Source organism: Neolamprologus multifasciatus, chromosome 4, assembly GCF_963576455.1.
Source record: "Neolamprologus multifasciatus chromosome 4, fNeoMul1.2, whole genome shotgun sequence".
Classification (NCBI taxonomy): Eukaryota; Metazoa; Chordata; class Actinopteri; order Cichliformes; family Cichlidae; genus Neolamprologus; species Neolamprologus multifasciatus.
Window position 1 is genome coordinate 1,810,121 of NC_140442.1, and position 24,305 is coordinate 1,834,425.

Genomic DNA, 24,305 nt, shown 5'->3' on the forward strand with positions numbered 1-24,305 from the left:
GTGTTAAACTGCAGAGGTTTTAAATTCAACTCATTATGGCCGCTTAATGTAACCGTAAATAAATGTAACCCGACACGTTGATGCTGCACACGCTCAGACTCTTAAAACTCATCCAGAGCTGCTGGGCTCCAGCTTTGGTCCCATTTATGTAAAAAAGTTTTGAATAAATTAATCGGGCAGCCGTTTGTACAGCAGGAAGTTTGTCGTTTTGTAATGTGTGCAGATTAAAGGAAAGAGGATGCAGACGTCTCACTTCAAGTCTGAGGGATTCAGACATGGCACAGAAAGAAAACACAGAGTCCGAACAACTTAAGAAAACTCATTAAATATATTCTGTCCATAAATGATCACTTTAAAAGATGAATCATAATTTCCCCTGATACCCAACTGGCTCTGTGAGAACATCTGTGGTTGCTGAGAACTGATTTTAGGCTCATTATCATTGATACCGTCGCTGCGGTGGGATTTCCATCTACAGCTGCTTCTGTGGATGATTCATACAGACACGGCATTGATGTGAAAAAAGAACATTTTTACAGTTAAATGTCAGCAGTTATTAGTTAAATATTTCTAGATTTTACTTAAACCGATTTTCCTTTTTAAAGAAGAAAAAACTGAAATTTTTCCAGCTCAACAGGACATTAAAAAAAAGCATTTCAGGAATCACATACTGAGCTTTAAAGTGGGCTGTTCTGCTCTATATTTTTATTCTTGAACTCCATCAGAGTAGCTTTGCATGATTCAGTGTTCAAAATAATCTGTTTATCTCACAGGCTGTGTGCACATCCTTTCTCACTGACGTCAGAGCCAAAAGGAGAAACAAAAACCTGTGACACGGTTTAAATCAGATTTTATTTTTTAAGAGGCTGATTCTGGGTTTTAAACTAGTAGCGTGGAGAGATCTCATTCTGAGGCTTGATTCAGGTTTAAACAATGGGCCTAAAGAACGAGCAACCACGTCTGTTTTCAGCATGTGACCCTGAACTCAGGGAGACTCGTACAACAAGAGGTATAAAGTTCTTCGAACACTCTTAACACTTTCACTCACTCGAGCACGCACAGCTTTGTAGTCCTAAATAAAAGTGAGAGCCGACCGAATGAGGACTGAAGGAGAAGATTTTCCTCAGTGTCTCTTCCCACTGTTCCCTCTGATGCTCCATCTGTCCTCTCTGATCACGCCCACAGACTTTAAATAAATAAATACTGGACACAAACGGGACGTCAGCCCCGTGTTTTCCTTCATTTTCCCTCGCCTCCTCCTCCCTCAGTCCGTCCGCCTGCTACCTTATCCGCCCGCCCTCTCTGGGCAGGCTCAGTTCGGATTTTGGATCGGGGCTGGCGGAGCTCCACGCGGTGAGGCGGCAGCGCTGCATGACCGGACAGGCGCTGGGGCCCGTCGAGCAGACGTCTGAGGCGGACCAGTAGCCCTCCAGCAGCCCGTCCAGCCAGCGACGCAACGGCGCCCCCGTCAGACTGGCGTTGGCCTCGGCCTCCTCGACAGCGCCCAGGCTCACCGGCAGCTGCAGGACCGGGTTGAGGCCGTGGAAGCTCTGCTCCATGTAGGAGTTCTTGGCTGGTCCGCCGTGCAGCCGCAGAGCGTCCTCTGGAGTCCAACAGCAGAAGGACAAAGAAAGTCTGAGTTAAACTGTAGTCATGACGCTGAGCTGCCACAAAATGTAACGTCGTCTACGTGAGACGCAGGTAAGAAATAAGGAAACAAATCAAACGTAACAACAGTAAGCACAGAAAATGTTTATCCAAACAAAGACGCACATTTCATTTTATTTTCAGGTTTCTCTGGTTCCCCTCGGCCCAAATCCAAAGACTGTATATAAAAGTTGGAAGCAATAGTAGGAAACTAACGGCTGCTGCACACGAGGTTAGCGTTCTGTAAGCTTCTGCTTTATCATCCTTCAAGTCATGAAAAGGGTCTTTCTCAGAGTCAGTCTCACAACCAAGAGTCGCCCCCTGCTGGTCATTACAGGGAACGCTGGGTTCACTACAGAACAAGCCACTTTTTAAAGCCTGCTGACCCGCAGTCCTATGCATGTGCAGCCTGAGACGGGCTGTGCAGACAGATCTGACCAAATCCAAACCACTTAACGTTTTTAGTTTAGCATTAATTATAAAAACCATGCTAGGAGTGGACATTTCAAACAAAAAATTTACTGTGAACTGTTTAACCTTTTAATAAAGTGCTTAAACGTGATTAATGATTATTGGTGGAATAGTTCATTAGCAAGAAGCTTGAGGAGTCTTCTCTAAATTAATTGGAGGCTGTTATTTTAAAGTACAGCCACCAGTCACAGACGCCTGTGCAACAACAGTCCGATCGGATCACGTCACGCACCACCTGCACTTCACAGCAGCGCCCTGTAAAACCTCGGTGTCTATTCGTGCACCGAGCTTTACTTAGCCCTGCAGTTATCCCCTGAATACCCACACATGGCCCGAGGAGGTCAAACAAACCGAGCGTTAACCCGGGGCAGGCTAATTCGGACAGAGGTGACCCCGTGTGGGCGCGAGAGGGCGATTGGATACGACACTATAAATATATGTTTGCATGGTGCTGACAGCTGTGACAGGAGGGCCTCTGCTCGGTGTAATTTAAGTACTGGCTATTATCTGCTATTGACATGAACAAGTATGAAGATCCTGCATATAGTTTTAACAGGAGAGTTTCTGAAGGTTTAAGCCCGACCTGTTTAATAATTACTTTGTACAGCACTTTGGTCGACTCTCGGTTGTTATTAAATGTGCTTTATAAATAAATAAATGAAATAACTCGCTGTGCATGTAAGTGAAATGAATCCAGTGGATAAAAGTACTCTGATTACTAAGAACACACGTTTTCTTTTAACCCTTTAAGACCTACCATAGAACCAAGTCTGCCAGAGCTTATATTATATGTTTACATGCTGTGGAGCCATTTTTGGGAGCATTTCAAGTTGCTATACATCAATACAACCATTACAGCCTAAATTTTAATAATATGTCTGCATTAAGTGCATAGTAACTACATAAATTGCAAAAAAGTGCAATAAACTACAAAAAAATTGAAAATCGTTTTTGTTTTTTAACATATATTTCTAGTTAGAGAAATTTAAGAGGCTTATCCCTCAAAACTGTAAATACAAAAAAGTTGCACAAAATAGTTTCCCACCACAGGAAATTTATTTTGAGTGTCTTCATAGTTTTATTTTTGAAATACACCAATTTTTATACACTGCAGGAAAAAACGAAAATAAATATTATGATGCAAATTTGCATCAAAATAAACTATTTCCAGCAGTGCAATATGAGTCCTAAGCATCCCAGAAACCACACAGAAAGTCATAAAGTCAAACAGAACTTTTAAAAACACCAGTATAGGCTCATGAGGCCTTGATGGTAAAAAACTACATTTCCGCAAAAATGACGTCACTTCCGGTTTCGGGCAGGTCATGGTGGACATGCGATAGTTTGCGCTGATGGACGTAGGAAGTGTTACAAACAGCTGATCGGATCAGCAAAGCGTGTTTCTGGAATATTATGTTTTTGTTGCTGCAAGTGCTTTTTATGCAGTTTTTGCAAAGTTATATGTGGAAGGAAACTGTGACCGAGGACAAGCTGATGGCATAAGATGTAAGTACAACTCCTCCGGTTTCATATGCAAAACAAATGCAAAACAGAGCGTGCTGCTCTGACCGGCTTTAAAGGGTTAACCACCAATGAATTTCTACTAAAGTATGAGGCTGTAAACTCGGTTTAGCCGAAACAGATGAGAAAACTTGCAATGATGTGTAAAAGTCCAAGTGTGACTCACAAGAACAAAACAGAGACTTTCCATCTCAGGGAGGTTTTAAACCTGCACTCTTTCTTTACAGGTAGAGCTGCCTTGGTCCCGTCTATTTCCTGGAAACCTGCGCTCGTGCTTCTAAGCAGGCTGAGGTCTGATCACCCACCTTGCTGTATCGGCCTTTGCCTGTGAAACTCCAGAGGAGCCACGATGAAGCTGGTCTGGCCCAGCGGGCTCCAGTGGTGCAGCACCCTCAGCGTCCACATGCCGGGCCTCAGCGGGGAGGTGAGAGGCGGCCGGTAGTGCGTGACCTCAGCGGAGGCGTCCACCAGGATGTCGTAGGTGGCGGCGATGACGTTGGTGGGGTCGATCCAGACAATCGTAGCCGTCAGGTTGCTCTGGCTCCGGCTCCAGCGCTGCACGGCCACCGGCTCGTCCTCTGGCCCCAGGAGACGCCCCCAGTTCCTGAAGAGACGCTCCTTAGGATCCCAGTCGGTCCCCACCTGAACAGCGGAAAGGTCAGAGACGACTCTTAAAGCCGTCTATACGAATGCGCTGCAGCTTGACAGAGTTTAGACATCGTTAGAGAAAGGTGCACGTGAGACGCGTTTACTGATACGAGACCCTAAGAGCCCACCAGCTGTTCTCCAGGCTCGATTACTCCACCTCTCTCCTCTCTGGCATCAACAAAAAGTCACTCTCTCACCTCCAGTTAGGCCAGAATGCACCAACTCAGCTTCTTTACTGGTTTTAGTTCAGGCCGGTTTTGGCTTCCTGTATATTTTTAGAGTTCACTTTAATATTTTACTGATCGCTTTTAAAGCATGTCGTGTCTGGCCCCAAGCTACATCGCAGAAGTGTCGACTCCTGGGCCTCCGAGCTCCAGGCTGGTCCCTCGTGGCTGATCCAATCTAAAGCTGGCTGGTTTTGGCCCCCGGCTTTGAACTGACCCGCCCGATGAGATCGAGCTCGCACAATCAGTGACCTCCTTCTATCCAAGAACTCGTTTTTATAGACTTTACGTCACACTGTTACACGTGATGTCGCTTCCTTCTGACTGTTGTCTTGTAACAAAGGAAAACTTTACAAAGTATTCCAACTGGTTTCTGCTGAAACTGGCTGAAAATGTGTGAAAGCTGCTCTAGAATACGTCAGCGTCACTGCAGGGGGCTGATCTGTTCACTGTTGGCTTTAATTAACCTGTTCTAGCCGGTCATAAAACCACAACTTAACATTTCTGCAGCAGAAATATTAAACTGTTGGAGTCCCAGCGTGGTACAACCGTCACAGTCACATCGGTCGTGTGTGGGATGCTCTTGTTCACGTCTCTGCTGTCTTTCGTTTCTCTGTAATCCTGTGAGATTGGAGATTCACTCTAAATTTTCACCTACATGTTTTTCTATTTACCTGCTTTCTAATTTTTGAATATTTGCTTTTAGTCTTTGTTTTTACTTCCCTGCAGGGATCAATCATTTCTTAGACTTAAATTCAAAACATTAAAGCATCCTGGGACATGTAAACTGAGGTAATAATAAACCCAAAACGGTGACTGCAGAACGATGTCCAGGTTTATGTTGAGTTAAGAGAGCCCTCATAAAGACTCAAGTCTGACCTGGATGTGTTGGAGCCTGTTAGCGGCATGTGGAGAGCTGGTCAGGGTGAAGTGGTCTTTGGCGGCTACCCAGGTCTCCAGGGTTTCCAACTGGTTAGAGGCTTGGTTGGTAGCCACGTGATGGACCAGGTAGCCCTGGTACTGGTCGGACAGGAAGTAAAGGTGCACAGACACCGGGTGACTCACGCCGACGTACCTGAGAAAGGAGAGAAAAAAAAAGAAAAAAGCCCCAAAGTATATTTAAATCACATATACAATAAAGTAGATACAACGTCCTCCCCTGACTGGTCCCAGCAGATGCTGCCCCTCTCTGAGCCTGGTTTCTTCCTGTTAAAACAGTTTTTCCTTCCCACTTTCACCAAGTGGATCAAACCCGTGTTATCCTTCAAGACAAAATATCTTAATTTATTAGTATCAGAGGCGATCGTGGCTCAAGAGTTGGGAGTTCGCTTTGTAATCGGAAGGTTGCCGGTTCGAGCCCCGGCTTGGACAGTCTCGGTCGTTGTGTCCTTGGGCAAGACACTTCACCCGTTGCCTACTGGTGGTGGTCACACACCAGTGTGTGAATGTGTGTGTGAGTGGGTGGATGACTGGATGTGTAAAGCGCTATACAAATACAGGCCATTTACCAGAGAACACATGATGCTTTGGACAGGAACTGCAGTTTGTTACAATGTATCAAACTGCAGTTCCTCTAACGTCCACTAGAGGCAGTCTCAAAGCGAGTCGGTTTAAAATACCCAACTTTACAGATGTTTACAGACTAACACAAAAATGTTTGTTAATTTAATCAATTAAAATGATTTTTTTAAGGATCTCACTAAGTTGACCATCAGGTGGATGGCACAAGTAACTGTAGCTGTGAAGCTTCACTTCACTGCAGTCCCTGAATTGGACCTCTGGAGTATTTGGAGCATTTGTAATACAATCATCTGACCAATAATTTTCCTGCTGTGCAGTTAATCGTACTGACATGCCACCCAAGAAGTCTGTGCTCCAGTTTTGATGTGTGAAATTCTTGGATTTTAATTGGATGTTATTCAGCACTAATTAGCAGGTATCGTGTCTGCCCACACAGTCTATGAATGCAGTTTGCTAACCAAGCCGGCTAATTATCTGGCACTCCACCCGCTCGTCTACATATGGTAATTTCTGTCTGTGAAAAAAGCCAGCATGGCTGAAGCCGTAATGCGGGGCCTTCAAAATGTAACCATCCTGCTCTCGACAGCCGTCTTTGATGTACAGTCTATGTTAATCCTGCGTTTTCTCATTAACTACAGAATGGATCAAATGAACATTTGATTCAAACGTTATTTATCCATAAAAATTCATCTTAATGAGTCTGGTGATCATCTGACATTTCATGTGCAGGAAAACCACAGTTTCCACAGATGGTCTGTGTTCAGTGCAAACGATGGGTACAGGAAGCGCTTTAAGCATTACTGTACAGCAGGGTGGGCAACTCCAGGCCTCGAGGGCCGGCGTCCTGCAGGTTTTAGATCTCACCCTGAGTCAACACACTGAATCAAATGATTAGTTCATTAGCAGACCTCTGGAGACCTTCGAGACATGTTGAAGAGGTCATTTAGTCATTTAAATCAGCTGTGATGGATCAAGGATCTAAAACCTGCAGGACACCGGCCCTCGAGGCCTGGAGTTCCCTGCTTTGCACTGTAACGTCACAGGCAGCTGCTGGATTATGGCTCCAAATTACTCCAAGTTTTTCCAAAAATATTTTTAAAAACTTAAACCTACATTCTCCTAAAAAACTCCTTAAAAACTCCTGTTTTATTTGATTTTTTTCAGTTTTTTTTCCAAGTATTGTTGGACTGGTAGAAATTCAGACTCCCTAGGAATGATGCTGATGCTCAGGTTCGCTGCCTGATTGGCTGTCGTTAGTCACATGTCCCCATTCGCAGAAGACAACAGAAGCATCAGCTGTGACCGTCTGTGGTTAATTCAACATGGTAGTAAATTACAGGTAATGCTGACCTTTGAGAGCAGACCCGCCCCCAGGATGTGACTGCTCTCCACAGTAATGCCAATCATTTGGATGCAGCCTCAATTACAACATTCAGAGCTTCTGATAATTAGATTTTAAGGCTTACAGCAGAGGTCTCCAACCTTACAAAATAAAAAAAATTAAACTAGTACCGGTACCGAAAAAAAGAAGATTTATTCATAACACACGTGAAAAGACCCAGGAAAACCGAGTAAACGATAAAAATGATAACAAAATAACGCTGAAAACCGATAAAAACCCTGAAAACTATACATTTCACACCTGAGCCTCAACTCTCGCGGCCCGGTACCAAACGACTCACGGACCAGTACCGGTCCGAGGCCCGGGGGTTGGGGACTGCTGGCTAACAGAGTCTGTTATCTCCCTTTCTGCAGTCTTTTCTGCATTTCCTTTTCTTCTGTTGTGTACATACTGTTGCAGTAGTGCTCGTATATAACAAACTCAGGCTTTAAACTCTGTAAATGCTCAAATTCAGACAGTTTTCTGCTCTGATTGTGAGCTGCACTTCCCCCCGTCCTGCTACGATTCTGACTTTCTGCTCTGAAGGGGAAGCCAATCCCATTAAAGACAACTCAAAGAAAGAGAGAGGGCGCTGAAACAGACAGAGGATGGACCAGCCAGAGTTTACTGACATAGATTAGGATTATTTTGACTCAATCAAAGGTACTTTGCTCCAAATGTGTCTGTTTCTCCTTTTCCATTCGGGCTGGCAGGCGAATCTTTTTCCTGGAAAACACTTTTTCTTAACCTGACAGCTCGAATCCCTGAATCTCTACAGAGGATGTGGAGAATCTCCAAGGATCTGTTAAACCAACTAAAGCACCACTGTGAAGGGAACCGTGTCTGCCTGCTTTCAAATGCATCTATGTTACTGCAGACATGGTTTTAGAGTCTCTGACTGAAATCACAGGTTGAAGGAAACAGACTGGCCCTTTCTAACCACCCCCTACTTCCCCTTGCACACACACACTCCCATAATGCTGCCCCCACCCATGCCAGCCACCAGTCCCCACCCAAGCTCCAGCAACAAGTACCTCCTTGTACCTACTGTGGGTCTGTGAGAGAGACGGAGCTGGAAAAATCTAGCCTGTGCAGAAACTGAAGCCTGATTGTACAAAGGAACAAGCTCGCCTTATCTTCATATTTAATTTGGACTGCACAAACACCAGCGGTGGCCAGTTTGGTGGAAAGACATTTCATCTGCTAGTCCTCCCCTTTCCCCCGAGAAGACGACTGCACAGTTTCTTTCTCTGCAAAAAGCACAATTTACTGGCACGGCCAATAATAACAGTGTCACACAGAGACTGATGGAGGTGATACCTGCACCTCTGCTCCAGCCTCTGACAGCCGTGCAAACAGCTGGACCTGATGAGACGAATGCTTCTAGATGTTGAGTTCGAACCAACAACAGCTTCGTCATTTTACAGTTTCAAAGTTCTTGGAGTCCAAACCTGACGGCTCTGCAAACACTGCACGGCCGATCACGTAGATAATAAATGAGAACGGTGGAAAAAAAGGGATCCTGAGACACGATTACGCCTGTGGATGGATGCTCCCCCATGCACCACCCTGTGCTATTCCCAGCATGATTGCCCCGATAAAGCCGAGGTTTTTATCTCATTTCCTGCCTGCAGGTGAGGAGCTGAGCTCGAAAAATAACCTGAGCAAAACAACCCCAAATTCCCTCTTTACAAACCAAAAAGAGGCTGTTTGGCTGACGTGTTTGGACTCTTAAGTTTTCAGTATGATGTTAATTAAAGCTCGCACAGCACTATTTGATTAATATAGAGAAAGCAGTAAACCTGAGCAACAACTCATTTTCACACATCCTTTCCAGTCTGAGCTTCTGTAAACATCATCTGACGGAGGTGTGAGAACGTAATGCCTGATGCAGACGGATCACACGATCATACGTTAGCCGCCTGGAACCCGTCAGTGACGTCAGACTGGGCCAGCGTGCAAATACTGCAGCTCACAGTCGGGCACATTTACCCACTGAGTGGGCATTATTCCTGCAAGCTCCATTCATGCAGACCCCTCGACGAACCCACACGGAGCAGTTCCAGTATCGAGCGGCTCTGCAGTGGATCGATTCCTGCTGTGTGGCGTTTGTGGAAAATATCCTCACAGAAGTGTCCATGTGTGAAACGATGACAGTCAATAATCTGAGCTGTGAGAATCATTTTTCTGCTGATCCGAAAATGTTTTTCTGTTGATGCCGTGAAGCACAACACTTCCTGTTTGTTTACCCTGAAGTTACACGTCATGATTCGATGCACTCTCAACGTTTATGCTCCCATTTGTGGTTATTGGTGTTAACAAAAGAGCCTTTGGATGCTTCTGGGACAATTTTGAACCCCAGTGTATACATGCACATGCACATGCACACACACGCCTGGGATTTCAGCAAGTTTTCCAGCACCCTTGTTCGTACCTGCAGCTGTTGTCGTTGGGATGTCCCTGGAGCGAGCTGGCAGCGCGGGACAGTCCCATACGAGCAAAGGCGTGGTAGTGGGTGAGCGCAGAGTCCGACAGGCCCGCGGCTCCGTCTGTCTCCGCCTCGTAGATGTTCTCCCAGTAGGCCTGCAGACCCGGAGTTCCCGAGGCGAGAGCTCCGAACAGGTAGGCGTCCAGCTGGCTGATGATCTCCTGACTGACGCTGGCCTCAAACTTCCGGGCGAAGAAGGTGGGTCTGGACGCTTGCTGCGGTCAGGAGAGACAAGACGAGGAGGGATGAAGATATGTGCACAATAAAAGGCAGTTCGATGGTCACAGAGAAGATATTTTACTTTTTTCACTGACTCACTGGTTGAAATGAGTCCAAACACGAGGAATACAACCCCATGGTGCCTCGCTGTCACAAACAGGTTTATTCATGCTGTTTACGTCCAGCATAGCTGCAGGATCGCTGATGTTTACCGAGAGAAACATGAAGCACAGCAGCCTCAGTCACTGCTTTCTGCAGCTGTGGTGCAGTGAGATGAATGTTTACCACCAGCCCAGCAGCTTCAACACTGAAGCCATTACTTTACCCGCGTTCACAGCTACCTCAGCGTTTGACCATTAAGTCAATGTTTAGCCTCTTTTATAATGTCTCCACTGCACTGTAAGCCATTTATCCATCAACATCACTCACAGATAACAATTTCAACCACTTAGCTTCACTTTCAGCGATTTAACTCACTGCCACATTAAACTATTTACGTTTGACGATGCACATTTAAACCTTTTACCCTTTACTTTCTGCTGTTTCACCCATTTACAATTATAAGCATGGGAGATTGATCACTAAAGCATTAGAAATAATAAACCAAATAATGTCCTTGTTTCTTGTAACAATTTCAACCATTTATCCTTTGAAGTATTTTAACAAGTTTATGGCTTCTATTCACATATTTAGTTTTCACTTGTTTTTAGTCACATGACAACATGTCCAGATGTTTTAGCTCTGGAATTTGTATACGGATAAACAGAGATGGGCAGTAACTGTAATCCGATTACTTTTTTCAAGTAACAAGTAAAGTAAGGGATTACTTATTGCAAAAACGTAATTAGATTACCGTTACTTTCCCGTAGGAACGCTGTGTTACTGCGTTACTAAAACCGTGATTTTTTTGCGAGAATGTCTCATGACAGTGACGTAAGCGAGTGCCACGTTCGTGACAACAGCTGTGTGCAGATCAACAGTGGATCATATATCGAGTGCAGAGAGAGTATGAGCGTGCAGCGTTTAAAGCGTGGAAGTACTGACCTTACTTTGAGTTTGATTCCATAAAAAGTGACAAAAACATTAGTGTCCGTTGTGCGTGGGAAGAAAACTTCTTTTTACAGTGAAAAAAACCCCTAAACTTCCAAACAAGCACCGAGTAGCTACGACGTAATGGGAAACTCACAGAGAAACTCGCGGATTCTTCCACTGACCGCTGCACACCTGCACCAGGGTAACCCTCCGCCTACCCCACTCCTGCTTTACAGGTGAAAATAGAGCAACAGGACCGCTAGTCTTTGACTTTATTTATTTTCTGCTGTGTTTTACTTGCATCTATTTGAAAGACTGAGTGTAAACACACAAAATATTTTATTTTATGTGCTGGAATGTGCAGAAAATAGGTTTAAATGTTAAACTAATTTCTTCCAGTCAGAGAATGTTGCAGATAATTAAATTTTTGCTTGATGCATAAAGTTAAAAGATTAAAACTAATAAAACAAGTTTTAAAAAGAGACTTTTCCATTTGATTACATTTTGGGCTGAGAGATCTATCGCTTTATCACCTATTCAGGTTGTAAATCGTACTGATTACTTTTTTCAAGTAACTTGACCAACACTGCGGATAAATAGAAATTAAAATGTAAACAAACATCAACTCATCACTCGGCAGCTGCAGAGCCACTGAGCTCATAATAAGTTTCAGTCAGCATATCTGATGCTGATGATCACTATTTCAGTCAGAAATCCCCAGCATGCAGCTTCACACGTTCAAACTCTCATTGCAGTAAAAGACTCTCAGCATCACACATTAATTTTTTAAACGCGCACTGAGGGAAAAACATATTTGCATCATTTTATTCTCGGTGAAAGGACGCCCCGGCGCCTCCCCGGGAACACATGAGTCCATGTGAAAACCCTCTGAGTCAGCACATTCCCAGACAGCTCACCCCGGCCTACACCTGATTCTAACCTAAAACCAAGTCTGGAAACCAAAAGCAGCATTTTGAAGCTCTGCCATGTGATGTTCTCACTCCCAGGCTCCAAACTCAAACCACTCCCAACAGACACCAAGTCTGACATCATGCTGGGATCTCAAAGGAACGTGAACGGCTCCTTCGTTCCTAAAATAGCCGTGATGGGAAAAAAGACACGAAAATGATCAAATCGGACGGTAGTAATAAAAGTACCGAGTGAACATTCGCATTGACAACTTTATCAGGTCGCCGCCTGGACTGGTTTCCAGTAAAAAGGTGAATCATGTCAAATATTAACTGGTGAAATTTCTCATCTCGTGAACAGCTGCTGTAATAATCTGTATTATGGTTCAGCTCATTAAGGAATAAACATTTAAAACATTTTGAGGTTTTTGAAGGGACGGCGTCACATCTGGTTTGAGCTCTGCTGGTTAAATCAGATCTTCAGGTCCTGCGAGGTCTATCGATTCATGCAGGTCACAAACGTCTGGAGTTTAGGAGCTCTTTCATAAAGGTGTCCAGTGTGTGACCTGCACTGACACACTGGATCCTTATTATTGAGAATTCAAAGAGCTCTTGGTTTAGCTGCCGATCATAAAAAGCAGAAGTGCTCAGAACAAGAGGCTGAGAGCAAGAAGAACTCCTCCAGCCTGCAGGAAAGAAGGGCGTGGCTATATGATGTCACCAGGAGGGTGTGACCTCACCACGCCAACTCGGTGGGCTCCGGCAGCACCGGCGAGCCAGGAAACCCCAGACTAATGAGAAGGCCTGAGCAGCGGGGCGCTTTGTTCCTCTGAGAAGTTATTCTGGGGATTTGTAGCTAAACAACAGTGGAAACCACTAGTTACAGAGTCAGGCAGCCTTTTTGTTTCATCCATCATCAGATCAGAGGGAATCATATAAATCCACCTTAACTCCAAGCTCTCTGCTGTGCCCACAAAGGTCAGACAAGACTCTGCTGCTGGAGCTTTATTTAGCCCAGATAGATCATCTTTAACCCTTTTATCCTTCAGGTTATTCCAGGAGAGCCGTATTCCCTCATTATTCCCATTACTGATTATTGTTGGCAGCAGTTTGTCCAACAGAAACCAAACTAAGCCTTCAAACTCCCAACCTGACATTTAAAGTGACAAATAAAGCCAAACATACTCAAGCTTCCCATCAGAGGAACCTAATGAAACCACAGTATTCACGTTTCAGACGCACCAGTGAAGTCTTTGCTTTTATTTAGAGGATCTTGTCACGTCCTTTGGTCAGTCTGCACATTATCTGTGAAATGTTTCCAACTGATTTAAAGAAGTCAATAACTAAAAGAGCAGTAACTGATGCTGTATATGCAAACAGTTTGCTACAAATGATTTTTCAGTGCATTTTTAGTCTAAAAACTAAAGCGTATGTACATATATGTCCTGTGACCCTTATATCCAGGACTCTGAGCTGCTTTTCCAACCAGCAAACCCGACATTATAATAATGACAACCTTGAGAAACCTCAGCAGTGAGTTTTGGGGAGCTACCGAGCTCTAAAAATATTTTGGCCATAAGTGCAGAGCCGTTTCCAGGATCAGCTCTCCTTATAGAAGCCATCAGCAGCCCCACCACAGGCGCTGTCCTCAGGTCTGTTGTTACAGCGAGCTGAGGCCTGCCTGCTGGAGGTAAAAGCAGCACTGCTAATTTGTGAATGCGAAGCTATTCTGATCTCTGGTGACCTCAGGAGGAAAAGAAGGCGGAGCTTCTGAGACATGACACGGCCACAAATTTACCAGATTTCATATGAGTACATCTGAAAAAAGTGTCGAGTGATTTATCCAGACTTCATGTGTTCTCACACACCAATCATAACTGTGTCAGGATCTTCTTACAGTTGCTCATAATCAGAGATGGGCAGTAATGCATTACTGTAATCCGATTACTTTTTTCAAGTAACGAGTAAAGTAAGGGATTACTATTGCAAAAACGGTAATTAGATTACCGTTACTTTGCCGTAGGAACGCTGCGTTACTGCGTTACTAAAACCGTGATTTTTTTGCGAGAATGTCTCATGACAGTGACGTAAGCGAGTGCGACGTTCGTGACAACAGCTGTGTGCAGATCAACAATGGATCATATATCGAGTGCAGAGAGAGTATGAGCGTGCAGCGTTTAAAGCGTGGAAGTACTGACCTTACTTTGAGTTTGATTCCATAAAAAGTGACAAAAACATTAGTGTCCGTTGTGCGTGAGAAGAAAACTTCTTTTTACAGAAAAAACCCCTAAACTTCCAAACAAGCACCGAGTAGCTACGACGTAATGGGAAACTCACAGAGAAACTCGCGGATTCTTCCACTGACCGCTGCACACCTGCACCAGGGTAAACCTCCGCCTACCCCACTCCTGCTTTACAGGTGAAAATAGAGCAACAGGACCGCTAGTCTTTGACTTTATTTATTTTCTGCTGTGTTTTACTTGCATCTATTTGAAAGACTGAGTGTAAACACAAAAAATATTTTATTTTATGTGCTGGAATGTGCAGAAAATAGGTTTAAATGTTAAACTAATTTCTTCCAGTCAGAGAATGTTGCAGATAATTTAATTTTTTCTTGATGCATAAAGTTAAAAGATTAAAACTAATAAAACAAGTTTTAAAAAGAGACTTTTCCATTTGATTACATTTTGTATGATGATTATGTAGAAAAAGTAGAATTGGGCTGAAAGATCTATCACTTTATCACCTATTCAGGTTGTAAATTGTGTTTTTAAAAAGTAACTAAGTAATTAATTACTTTTGAAAATAAGTAATCAGTAAAGTAATGGGATTACTTTTTGGGGGAAGTAATCAATAATTAGTTACTGATTACTTTTTTCAAGTAACTTGACCAACACTGCTCATAATGGCCGAGACTCTGTTTTTAGCCAGAGGTGGAAAAAGTTGCGTCAGTACAACAGATCTGACTTTAGGTCGGGAACAGCAGGAAAACGGGAGGTGGGGTGGGTTCCAAAGCAGCTTGCAACTGAGTGCACGCTAAACTGCAAACGGTGAGCTTCACTCGTCACTGGTCTGCGTAAATTAATGATGTAAGTTTGGTAAATATTAGGAGCAAAAGTTGCCTCTATCAGGGAACTATTGTTGAAGGGATTTGGTTCGTTGTTACGAATTTCTGAGGGATGAATTATTTGTTCACATCAGATCGGGTCTCTCTTTTCTGCAGGCATCCTCTTCACTTCTGAATCTGATTTTTCAAATTCATCGTTAACTGTTAACAGATTTCTCTGTAGGGCTTCCCGAGGTTTTTCTTTCGGGGTTTTAGGGGACAGTACACATTAATCAAGAGACATTAAAGAAAATGCTAATGTTTTAGCAGCTAATTCATACCCACAGAGTCGACCTAAAATTCACAAGTTATTTAAAACAAACAAACAAAAACAGTCACATAAACAGTCCCTCAGTTTCCCACCAAAATGTCTACAATAAGACGTCAGAATGAACTTTTCTGGAATTCAAATCAGTTTTTGTGTAGTTCTGCTAAAAAAACAAACACACACATGTCACTGGTGTTGCTGCCTCTTGTGTGATCACTGCCTGTATGCAGGAAACCTGGAAATTCACAATTTGAACTTCTTATTCCTCAAAGCAAATGTTTTTAATGCGTTTGTGGTTATATAAGATTCAAACGTTAACTCATATGAATCATTTTACTAAAAATATATACGTGTTCATATGTCACGTTTCAGTCCGAGTCTCTGATTGGTTAGTTGTGTCCCATGTGATCGAGGAAGCTCTTTGGTTAAGATGAAGGGTTTTGCTGACTAACCACGACCCCTGAAGTCCAGAACATTAAACAGTTAGCGGTGATAGTGTTTAAGTCACTTACAGACTAATGTTAATGATATTATTGATGCTTCAGGAACAGTGTTGGTAAAGTTACTTGAAAAAAAGTAATCAGTAACTAATTACTGATTACTTCCCCAAAAAAGTAATCCTGTTACTTTACTGATTACTTATTTTCAAAAGTAATTAATTACTTAGTTACTTAGTTACTTTTTTAAAAACACGATCTACAACCTGAATAGGTGATAAAGTGATAGATCTTTCAGCCCAATTCTACTTTTTCTACATAATCATCATACAAAATGTAATCAAATGGAAAAGTCTCTTTTTAAAACTTGTTTTATTAGTTTTAATCTTTTAACTTTATGCATCAAGCAAAAATTTAATTATATGCAACATTCTCTGACTGGAAGAAATTAGTTTAATATTTAAACCTATTTTCTGCACATTCCAGCTCATAAAATAAAATATTTTGTGTGTTTACACTCAGTCTTTCAAATAGATGCAAGTAAAACACAGCAGAAAATAAATAAAGTCAAAGACTAGCGGTCCTGTTGCTCTATTTTCACCTGTAAAGCAGGAGTGGGGTAGGCGGAGGGTTACCCTGGTGCAGGTGTGCCGCAGCGGTCAGTGGAAGAATCCGCGAGTTTCTCTGTGAGTTTCCCATTACGTCGTAGCTACTCGGTGCTTGTTTGGAAGTTTAGGGTTTTTTCGCTGTAAAAAGAAGTTTTCTTCCCACGCACAACGGACACTAATGTTTTTGTCACTTTTTATGGAATCAAACTCAAAGTAAGGTCAGTACTTCCACGCTTTAAACGCTGCACGCTCATACTCTCTCTGCACTCGATATATGATCCATTGTTGATCTGCACACAGCTGTTGTCACGAACGTCGCACTCGCTTACGTCACTGTCATGAGACATTCTCGCAAAAATCACGGTTTTAGTAACGCAGTAACGCAGCGTTCCTACGGGAAAGTAACGGTAATCCAATTACTGTTTTTCCAATAGTAATCCCTTACTTTACTTGTTACTTGAAAAAGTAATCGGATTACAGTTACTGCCCATCTCTGTTCAGGAATCATTAAAGTTGTATTAATGTGTGAAGATGTAATGCAATGACTCATTTTCTGCAGTAACAACAGTTTAAAGAGAAAATCCCAGCAGGGAACCAGGCGATGCTAACGTTCAGGTTAGCCTACAAAAGACGTCTGTGCACATCATCCTGACAGAAACAGGAAGTCCAGCTGTGTGCAGCTGCTTCAGGCTGAGCTAATTCTACTGGACCATCATATTTCATGGACACAGTCAGCAACTCATTAAACTCAAGTGTTTGCTGGGATGTGAGCTGGTGTTACAGGACAACTCCAAACACAAACCTGCGTTCACTCGTGTCTGTGCTGGTTTTACACGTAAATGACAAGTCTCCACGTATTTTTTTGAACTTATGCAAGTTTTATGCTGGGCCCTATTGGCTCTAAGCCAGCTGTGTAGTGTGGCGTCCTACCTGGAAGCGCGGCAGATCTGAGGGCTTGAAGTCATTGGGCGAGCAGCCGCACCAGTCCACGATGTGCTTGTACTGGCACTTACATCCCAGTTTGCGGTTCCAGTTGGTGAGCCTCAGGTTGTTGTCCACCATGGTCTCGCAGTGGGCGCTGTTCTCCAGCACGGTGTGGAAGAAGGACTGGAGGAGGGAGAGGAACGTGTATCAGTCATCGTTTGGCTGTTTTATGCATTTAATGCAGAAAAACCCAAAATCTCGTTTTGCTTTTTGACTTATCAAATATATAAAAAAAAATTTGATGATAAAGAGACTCATGTGAAAAGTGTTTCAGGTTTTTCAAATATTCCTAAAGTGAAATAAAAGTGAAATATTGCCTCATTTTAAGAGAACAGACTTGGAGGATGTCCCGGGATCGTTTCTGCTGGAACACTTTATGTGTTCTTGTTAAAATGACAGACTCTGCAGCGGCGTGGCGTGTCTGAACAGTTCTGTACATGCGTGTGCGTTACCTCGGCGGGCAGCAGCGTGTAGGCGTAGAAACGCTTCATGCTGCTGACCAGCTCGTCCCTGGAGTTGACCACATAATCCACAAAGCGCCTGTTGAGCAGGAACCAATCAGAGCCTCCATCCACAGAAATGCCCTCGGGGATCTTTCGATCTCCAAGACGCCACATGTGGGTGTCGCACTCGTAGAAGAGGCGGTCCAGGCCCTGTTTGCGGATGAAACTGAGAGGACGCTTACGATTATTCAGCCTGCAGCGTGCTGTAATAGACTTGCAGAATAAAAGCCCTAATAATGACACCTTTTAACCTTTAATGTTATTTCTTTTACTTAATGCAGAGTAGACCAGTTTTTATTGATCTATTATTGATTTATTGATCAGTCTATTCTCTGTCTGAAATCCTGTTTCAGCTATTCTGTGATTCAAAGGCTGGAGGATGAGGGGCAGCAGCCTGTGCTAACCCTAACAGAGTGCTGTGTTTAGCCCACATGTTGTATTTATGTCTGTTTTAATATGATCTTTCATATCAGCATCTGACACTGCGACACACACAGGCAGTGTTTCCTTCCCACAGATTTCCTTTCTGTGAATCCAGCCAAAGATGTTTCGGTGGAACTGCGCTGGCCCCTCGAGGGCTTTCCAGGAACCGAGCTTTGGTTAACTTGGATATAATTTTGGGATCATTTTCTCGAAGCGCAGGAGCATTTCCAAGTATCTCCCCGCTTTACGCTCACAAACGCCGAGAGCTTCAAATTGTTGTTCCATGAATCCACAATTCAGGTCCAGCAGCTCGGCCCGCAGCCCAACGTAACGCTGAGTTATTGTGCAGCTTGTTTTTCACTCCATTGCACTGTTTTAATCAAGGCCCGTGGGGCACACAGCCTTACCGTGCGTTGTCTCTGCCGTGAGATTTGATGAAGTTCATGCTGCGGTATTTGGACAGGAAAGCCACCAGCTGCTCGTTGGTCCTGAGGAGAGACGACAGCTGTGAATCATCAGATCAGACTCCGTCTGACCGGGAGGTGTGGGTCACAGAAACAAACACACCCCGGCCCCATGCTGCGAACACTGCTGCGACTTATGTGTTTGGACCTCAGTATCAACAGTTTCAGTCTGTTTATGTCTAGAAGACGAGCAGTTTGACAGCAACAAGGTTTATAATGTTCATGTTGTGATGTCACCGTGAGCTTCAGTGCTGCTGAATATTAGGACAACTACAGAGAAGATGTTCACGTTTCCACTCAGGATGATTGTGACTCTTATTAAGGCGCCATCATCAGGTCAGAGCTGTAAAATGAAACGTCTGCTGGTTTTTAATCCCTGTTGTTAGCAAACAGTTGAACAAATCTCGGCTAAACGCAGAGCTCTGATCTCAACATCGTGCAAGTTAGTCGGCCGTGACAAAAGGGGAAAGGAAAATATGTCAGACATACAAAAACCTAAAACCAAACCTGGATTAAACAAGTCTAACGTGAGTCTGAAGCACGTCCCACACCTCGTGCAAAACCAGCTGGAGCTTCATCCAAAACAGAGTCTGGGTGTTTGTTTTTACAGTTACAGTAAAAGCTGGCGTGTGAAAAGTTACTGTAATCAACTAGAATAATATAAAAGCGATCAGAAACAACACCGACGGTTCATTTTGTCAAGTGTTACTCTTTAAAATTACTCCCTAAATATCCTCCGTTAGAAAATAAAAACACTTTTAAACAGCAGCAGTCCTAATCCAGGCTCAAACCAGGGGTACTAATAACAACCCACCTGTCATGTGACCCCAACTTTAAACTATTCAGAGGACTATTTTTGAAAGCATCCAGACTTCAGCTGCTCATATCACCAAATCAGACGACACTGAAACAACACTGCAGGAAGTTTTCATTCTTTTATTTCATCTATCGAGCAAATGTTTATCTTATAGAGCTGATTTATTGTGTTGTTTTCTCATCTACTCTCTACACTGTGTTGGTCAAGTTACTTTAAAAAAGTAACTAATTACTGATTACTTCCCCAAAAAAGTAAACCAGTTACTTTACTGATTACTTATTTTCAAAAGTAATTAATTACTTAGTTACTTAGTTACTTTTTAAAAACACGATTTACAACCTGAATAGGTGATAAAGTGATAGATCTTTCAGCCCAATTCTACTTTTTCTACATAATCCATCATACAAAATGTAATCAAATGGAAAAGTCTCTTTTTAAAACTTGTTTTATTAGTTTTAATCTTTTAACTTTATGCATCAAGCAAAAATTAAATTATCTGCAACATTCTCTGACTGGAAGAAATTAGTTTAACATTTAAACCTATTTTCTGCACATTCCAGCACATAAAATAAAATATTTTTTTGTGTGTTTACACTCAGTCTTTCAAATAGATGCAAGTAAAACACAGCAGAAAATAAATAAAGTCAAAGACTAGCGGTCCTGTTGCTCTATTTTCACCTGTAAAGCAGGAGTGGGGTAGGCGGAGGGTTACCCTGGTGCAGGTGTGCAGCGGTCAGTGGAAGAATCCGCGAGTTTCTCTGTGAGTTTCCCATTACGTCGTAGCTACTCGGTGCTTGTTTGGAAGTTTAGGGGTTTTTTTCGCTGTAAAAAGAAGTTTTCTTCCCACGCACAACGGACACTAATGTTTTTGTCACTTTTTATGGAATCAAACTCAAAGTAAGGTCAGTACTTCCACGCTTTAAACGCTGCACGCTCATACTCTCTCTGCACTCGATATATGATCCATTGTTGATCTGCACACAGCTGTTGTCACGAACGTTGCACTCGCTTACGTCACTGTCATGAGACATTCTCGCAAAAAATCACGGTTTTAGTAACGCAGTAACGCAGCGTTCCTACGGGAAAGTAACGGTAATCTAATTACCGTTTTTGCAATAGTAATCCCTTACTTTACTCGTTACTTGAAAAAAGTAATCAGATTACAGTAACGCGTTGCACTCTGTTGTACTGCGCTTATTTTGATTACATTGTTTATTTGGCTTTATTGCACTTTTTGACCTATTTTACTTTATAGTTCTATATTCAGCCTTTACATGGTGTTCATTTGTTTTTTATTTAGATTTTTACTGACTGCGATCATGTATTTAATTTGACTTTATTTTTCTATTTAATTCTTTTGTGTAATTTTTTACCTCATTAGAGTTATTTTGTCATAAGGAGCTGTTCTTCTTCCCAACTTTCCTTGGGGGGATTAAAATAAAAATAAGTATGTTATTTTATTTCCTCCTATTCTATTTATCAAACTCTACTCTATTAAGCTGTAACTTTATTTTTTTAAACGCAGGAATTTCCCAACTTTTGGAATAAATAAATCGGATTTTAACTGATCCTGTGTAATCATAACAGTCTCCCATTATGTAATCATTCATTCATATCTGATCCTGACATGATGTCCTGAGCCTTTGGCCTCCTGAAGAACACAAACCAAACATTTAGGTGTGTGAGGAGGACTTTAATTCCTTTAATGGCCGTACGTCTAAGCAGGATGCTGTTGCTGACGCAGGATGCGTCTCTTGTCGTAAACTGTGCAAAAACAATCTTCCATTTAGGGGAATCGAGGTGATGCCGCGTGGCTGTTTTTTGGGACAGCTGCCCCAGTTTGTTTACTTCCTCTTCCAGGCGAGGGGAAGCGTCTCGGCTTCAGCGCGAGGCCTGAAGCCCGCACGCTCACACCCACTCTCCCAGCATGCGCAGCGTGAGCCCGGTGTCGGCCCGAGCTGCAGACAGGACAGCAGACGCACAGATCGCTTTGATTACAGTCGTTAAGACGAACCGCAGGCGTGCATGTGTGCATTTGTGGCCGTGTTTGTGTTGCTGCTGTGCAGAGGCGCAGCGATCTATAGCTGGTCGTATATCACCAAAGATTTCTCACATGTACAAATTATATTTACAGATGTGTTAGCTGAGGAATAATTTCACTTTCTGACAGCTGGTGGTCGTTAAGTGACGTTTAGCTAAGAAACAAACAAACCTGGAAACAGGCAGAACTTGTATGTTGGGGCTGCTGTGAATTCGGATGCTTTGACATCTATTAGGGCTGAAACTGTTTTGTTCTCTTCGTGTTGAGACGCATGAATTTGTGTTTCTTTGCTGACTCACTGTTTATATGCACTTCTAAATAATGTGACCTTAACTATGAATAAATCCTTTTAGCAGGAAACTCAACAATAACAGAAGAGTTTCATGTTTTATTGTTTTCTTTCATTTGTTTCTTAAATGTATGAACGACACATTTGTAACATAAACAGCTGGAAAATCATCCGTTTGTATTCAGCTCCTAATCTGAGCTGATCACAGTTACTGGGTTGGTACATCTGTCAAACTGGTGAGTACATACAGTCACTGGATGACGGTGTGTCCATGGACAAAACACTAAAATCATCTTTTTCTCTTATTTTGTCCAAGAACAAAGACAAAAACATGATCCCACAGAGCAGTGCTGTGGCCCACAGCTGGCCCACAGCTGGCCCACAGCTGGCCCCAATTATTCATGGAAACATACCTTTATCTTTTTAAAAGCACAAAAAACAAGAACCTGTTTGTCACAATCTACATGCAAACACTAAAGCTTGTTTTAAAAAACATCTGATTAGGTTTTTGCCTGCAGATAGACGGGCCGTCCATGACTCCCTGCAGTGTGCCAACGTTCACCACACACGTGCAAAGATAGCGTGACGGCGAAAGCTGAAAGAAGTGCATACATTAGGTTTATTTCACCTTCCTCCTCAGCTGGATGAGGGCGTTCCCCTCTCTGCTAAATCGGATCTTTCCACAGCCTCTGTCGTTTAGCCGTCATCTCATTGTCAGAACAATATAGTCTTATTCTGCCACTGTTCATCAGGACCAGCGATCAATAAACTCATTCCCTACTTATCCACATCTCCCAAAACCTTTCCTCACCCCTGCTCCAGACTCTGGACACTTCATGGCACCACAAACTCCACAGTGGATCTTAAGACTGACGAGAAAACAGGTCTCGAATCTCCTGATCTGTGACCTTTCTGATGGTTTTATGGTCTCAATCTCCAGTTTCAAGTCTGATTAAATTCAAAATGATGTAATCTTTATGAATTATGATCCACATTAGAGTACAAGAATCAGATTATGCTTTTGGGTGGGTCTAGTTATGACAGACATGTTGCAAACATCCAAGCATGTTGCACAAACACTCTGCTTACGAGGGGCAGCCAATCAGAAGGTGGTTTGCTTTAAGTGGGAGGGGCTAGAAGATGAGTTGAGGAGCTGCACAAAGAACCGTGAGAAGATAAACGAGGATCATTTTGAGCTGCGACTCATTCAAAGCATCTCTAGTAGAGTCCAAGAATAATATATAGTGACGGGTTCACTTTGAGCTCCTCTGTCCCGATTAACTGAACGTCCTCCTCACAGAGCGGACTTCCTGACGCGCCCTCCTGCTGTGCTCACGCACATTTCTGTCTACTGCTTTAACAGTTTAAGAGAAAACTGCAGCGACTGATCTGCAGTCTTACCGTTTTGAATGTTTAAGTGAAGAAAGAGAAAGCTGTGTGACCCCTCTCCACAGAGAGCCGCCATCGCTCATGACGTCACAGCTATCGATGGATGCCGTGGTGCTAATGCTGCAGCTGTGTTATGGATTTTAGCCAGAAGCATGTTCAAACCATCGCTGTTATGGAGGACAGCAGGCCGGTGCTCGTGAGCTCACGAGGACAGAATGATGGCAAAGAAAAAAAGACTGAAAGATGAACACGTGTCATCAGTCCGGAGCGTCGTTTAGATGAACGCTGGCTTTAAACAGTCAGCATTAGGACTCCAGTTCTGATCTGGGGAAGTAAATAAATTTGATTGCGTCTGTGAGGCTTTTAGCTCTCGTCCAGACTCCAGGGTGTGGAAATCTGAAAACACCACTTTGCTGTTTCACTGTGTACAAAGTAAACAATGACCTCAGCTGCTCAGCCGTCCACCAGTAAAGTTTAAACAACCTTCAGTCACCTTTAACTTTCCATTTAAAAGCTAATATCAGAGTAGCCTCGGGCCTTTCAGGGTGACAGCTTTCTCTTTGCTTTTCCACGCACGGTTTGTTTATGTTTGGATTTCTGCTGTGTGTGGCTTAATTAGTTCATGTATAGTTTATATTTCTATTAAAACAGCAAACTAACCGCTGGAGGTAAAACAACAAATGACTTACATCCTGAGAGGAAAGCAGGACGGAAACTTTCATGGATTTTATCAAAGAAACTGATCGATGCATTACAAACGTTGTGTCTTCTTCCCTCACAGAGAAGAATGTCATTAGCAAGGGCCGCAGCCACATGCTAATGACATGTTGGTGTGCTGCGAGCGTGCACGCCATCGTGCTATTTGCCTGCACTGTTGTGCTCATGCTGTGGACCGTGGCCGCTCACTGCTCAGAGC

General features: G+C 43.1%; 1 protein-coding gene across 2 annotated transcripts in view; it reads right to left on the bottom strand.

Annotated features, from left to right (window-relative positions):
• Positions 1-350: 350 nt before the first annotated feature.
• The window catches only part of LOC146519433 (xylosyltransferase 1-like), a 44,938-nt gene continuing 20,983 nt past the window's right edge, over positions 351-24,305 (bottom strand). For both annotated transcript variants that reach the window (XM_085155993.1, XM_085155994.1), the window contains exons 5-11: positions 18,797-18,877; positions 17,916-18,132; positions 17,410-17,586; positions 9,848-10,116; positions 5,391-5,586; positions 3,945-4,281; positions 351-1,603 (exon numbers count right to left, since the gene is read on the bottom strand). In XM_085155993.1, the coding sequence (XP_085012119.1) occupies positions 1,281-1,603; positions 3,945-4,281; positions 5,391-5,586; positions 9,848-10,116; positions 17,410-17,586; positions 17,916-18,132; positions 18,797-18,877 (1,600 nt within the window). In that variant the 3' untranslated portion in view covers positions 351-1,280. The remainder of the gene's footprint in view (positions 1,604-3,944; positions 4,282-5,390; positions 5,587-9,847; positions 10,117-17,409; positions 17,587-17,915; positions 18,133-18,796; positions 18,878-24,305) is intronic.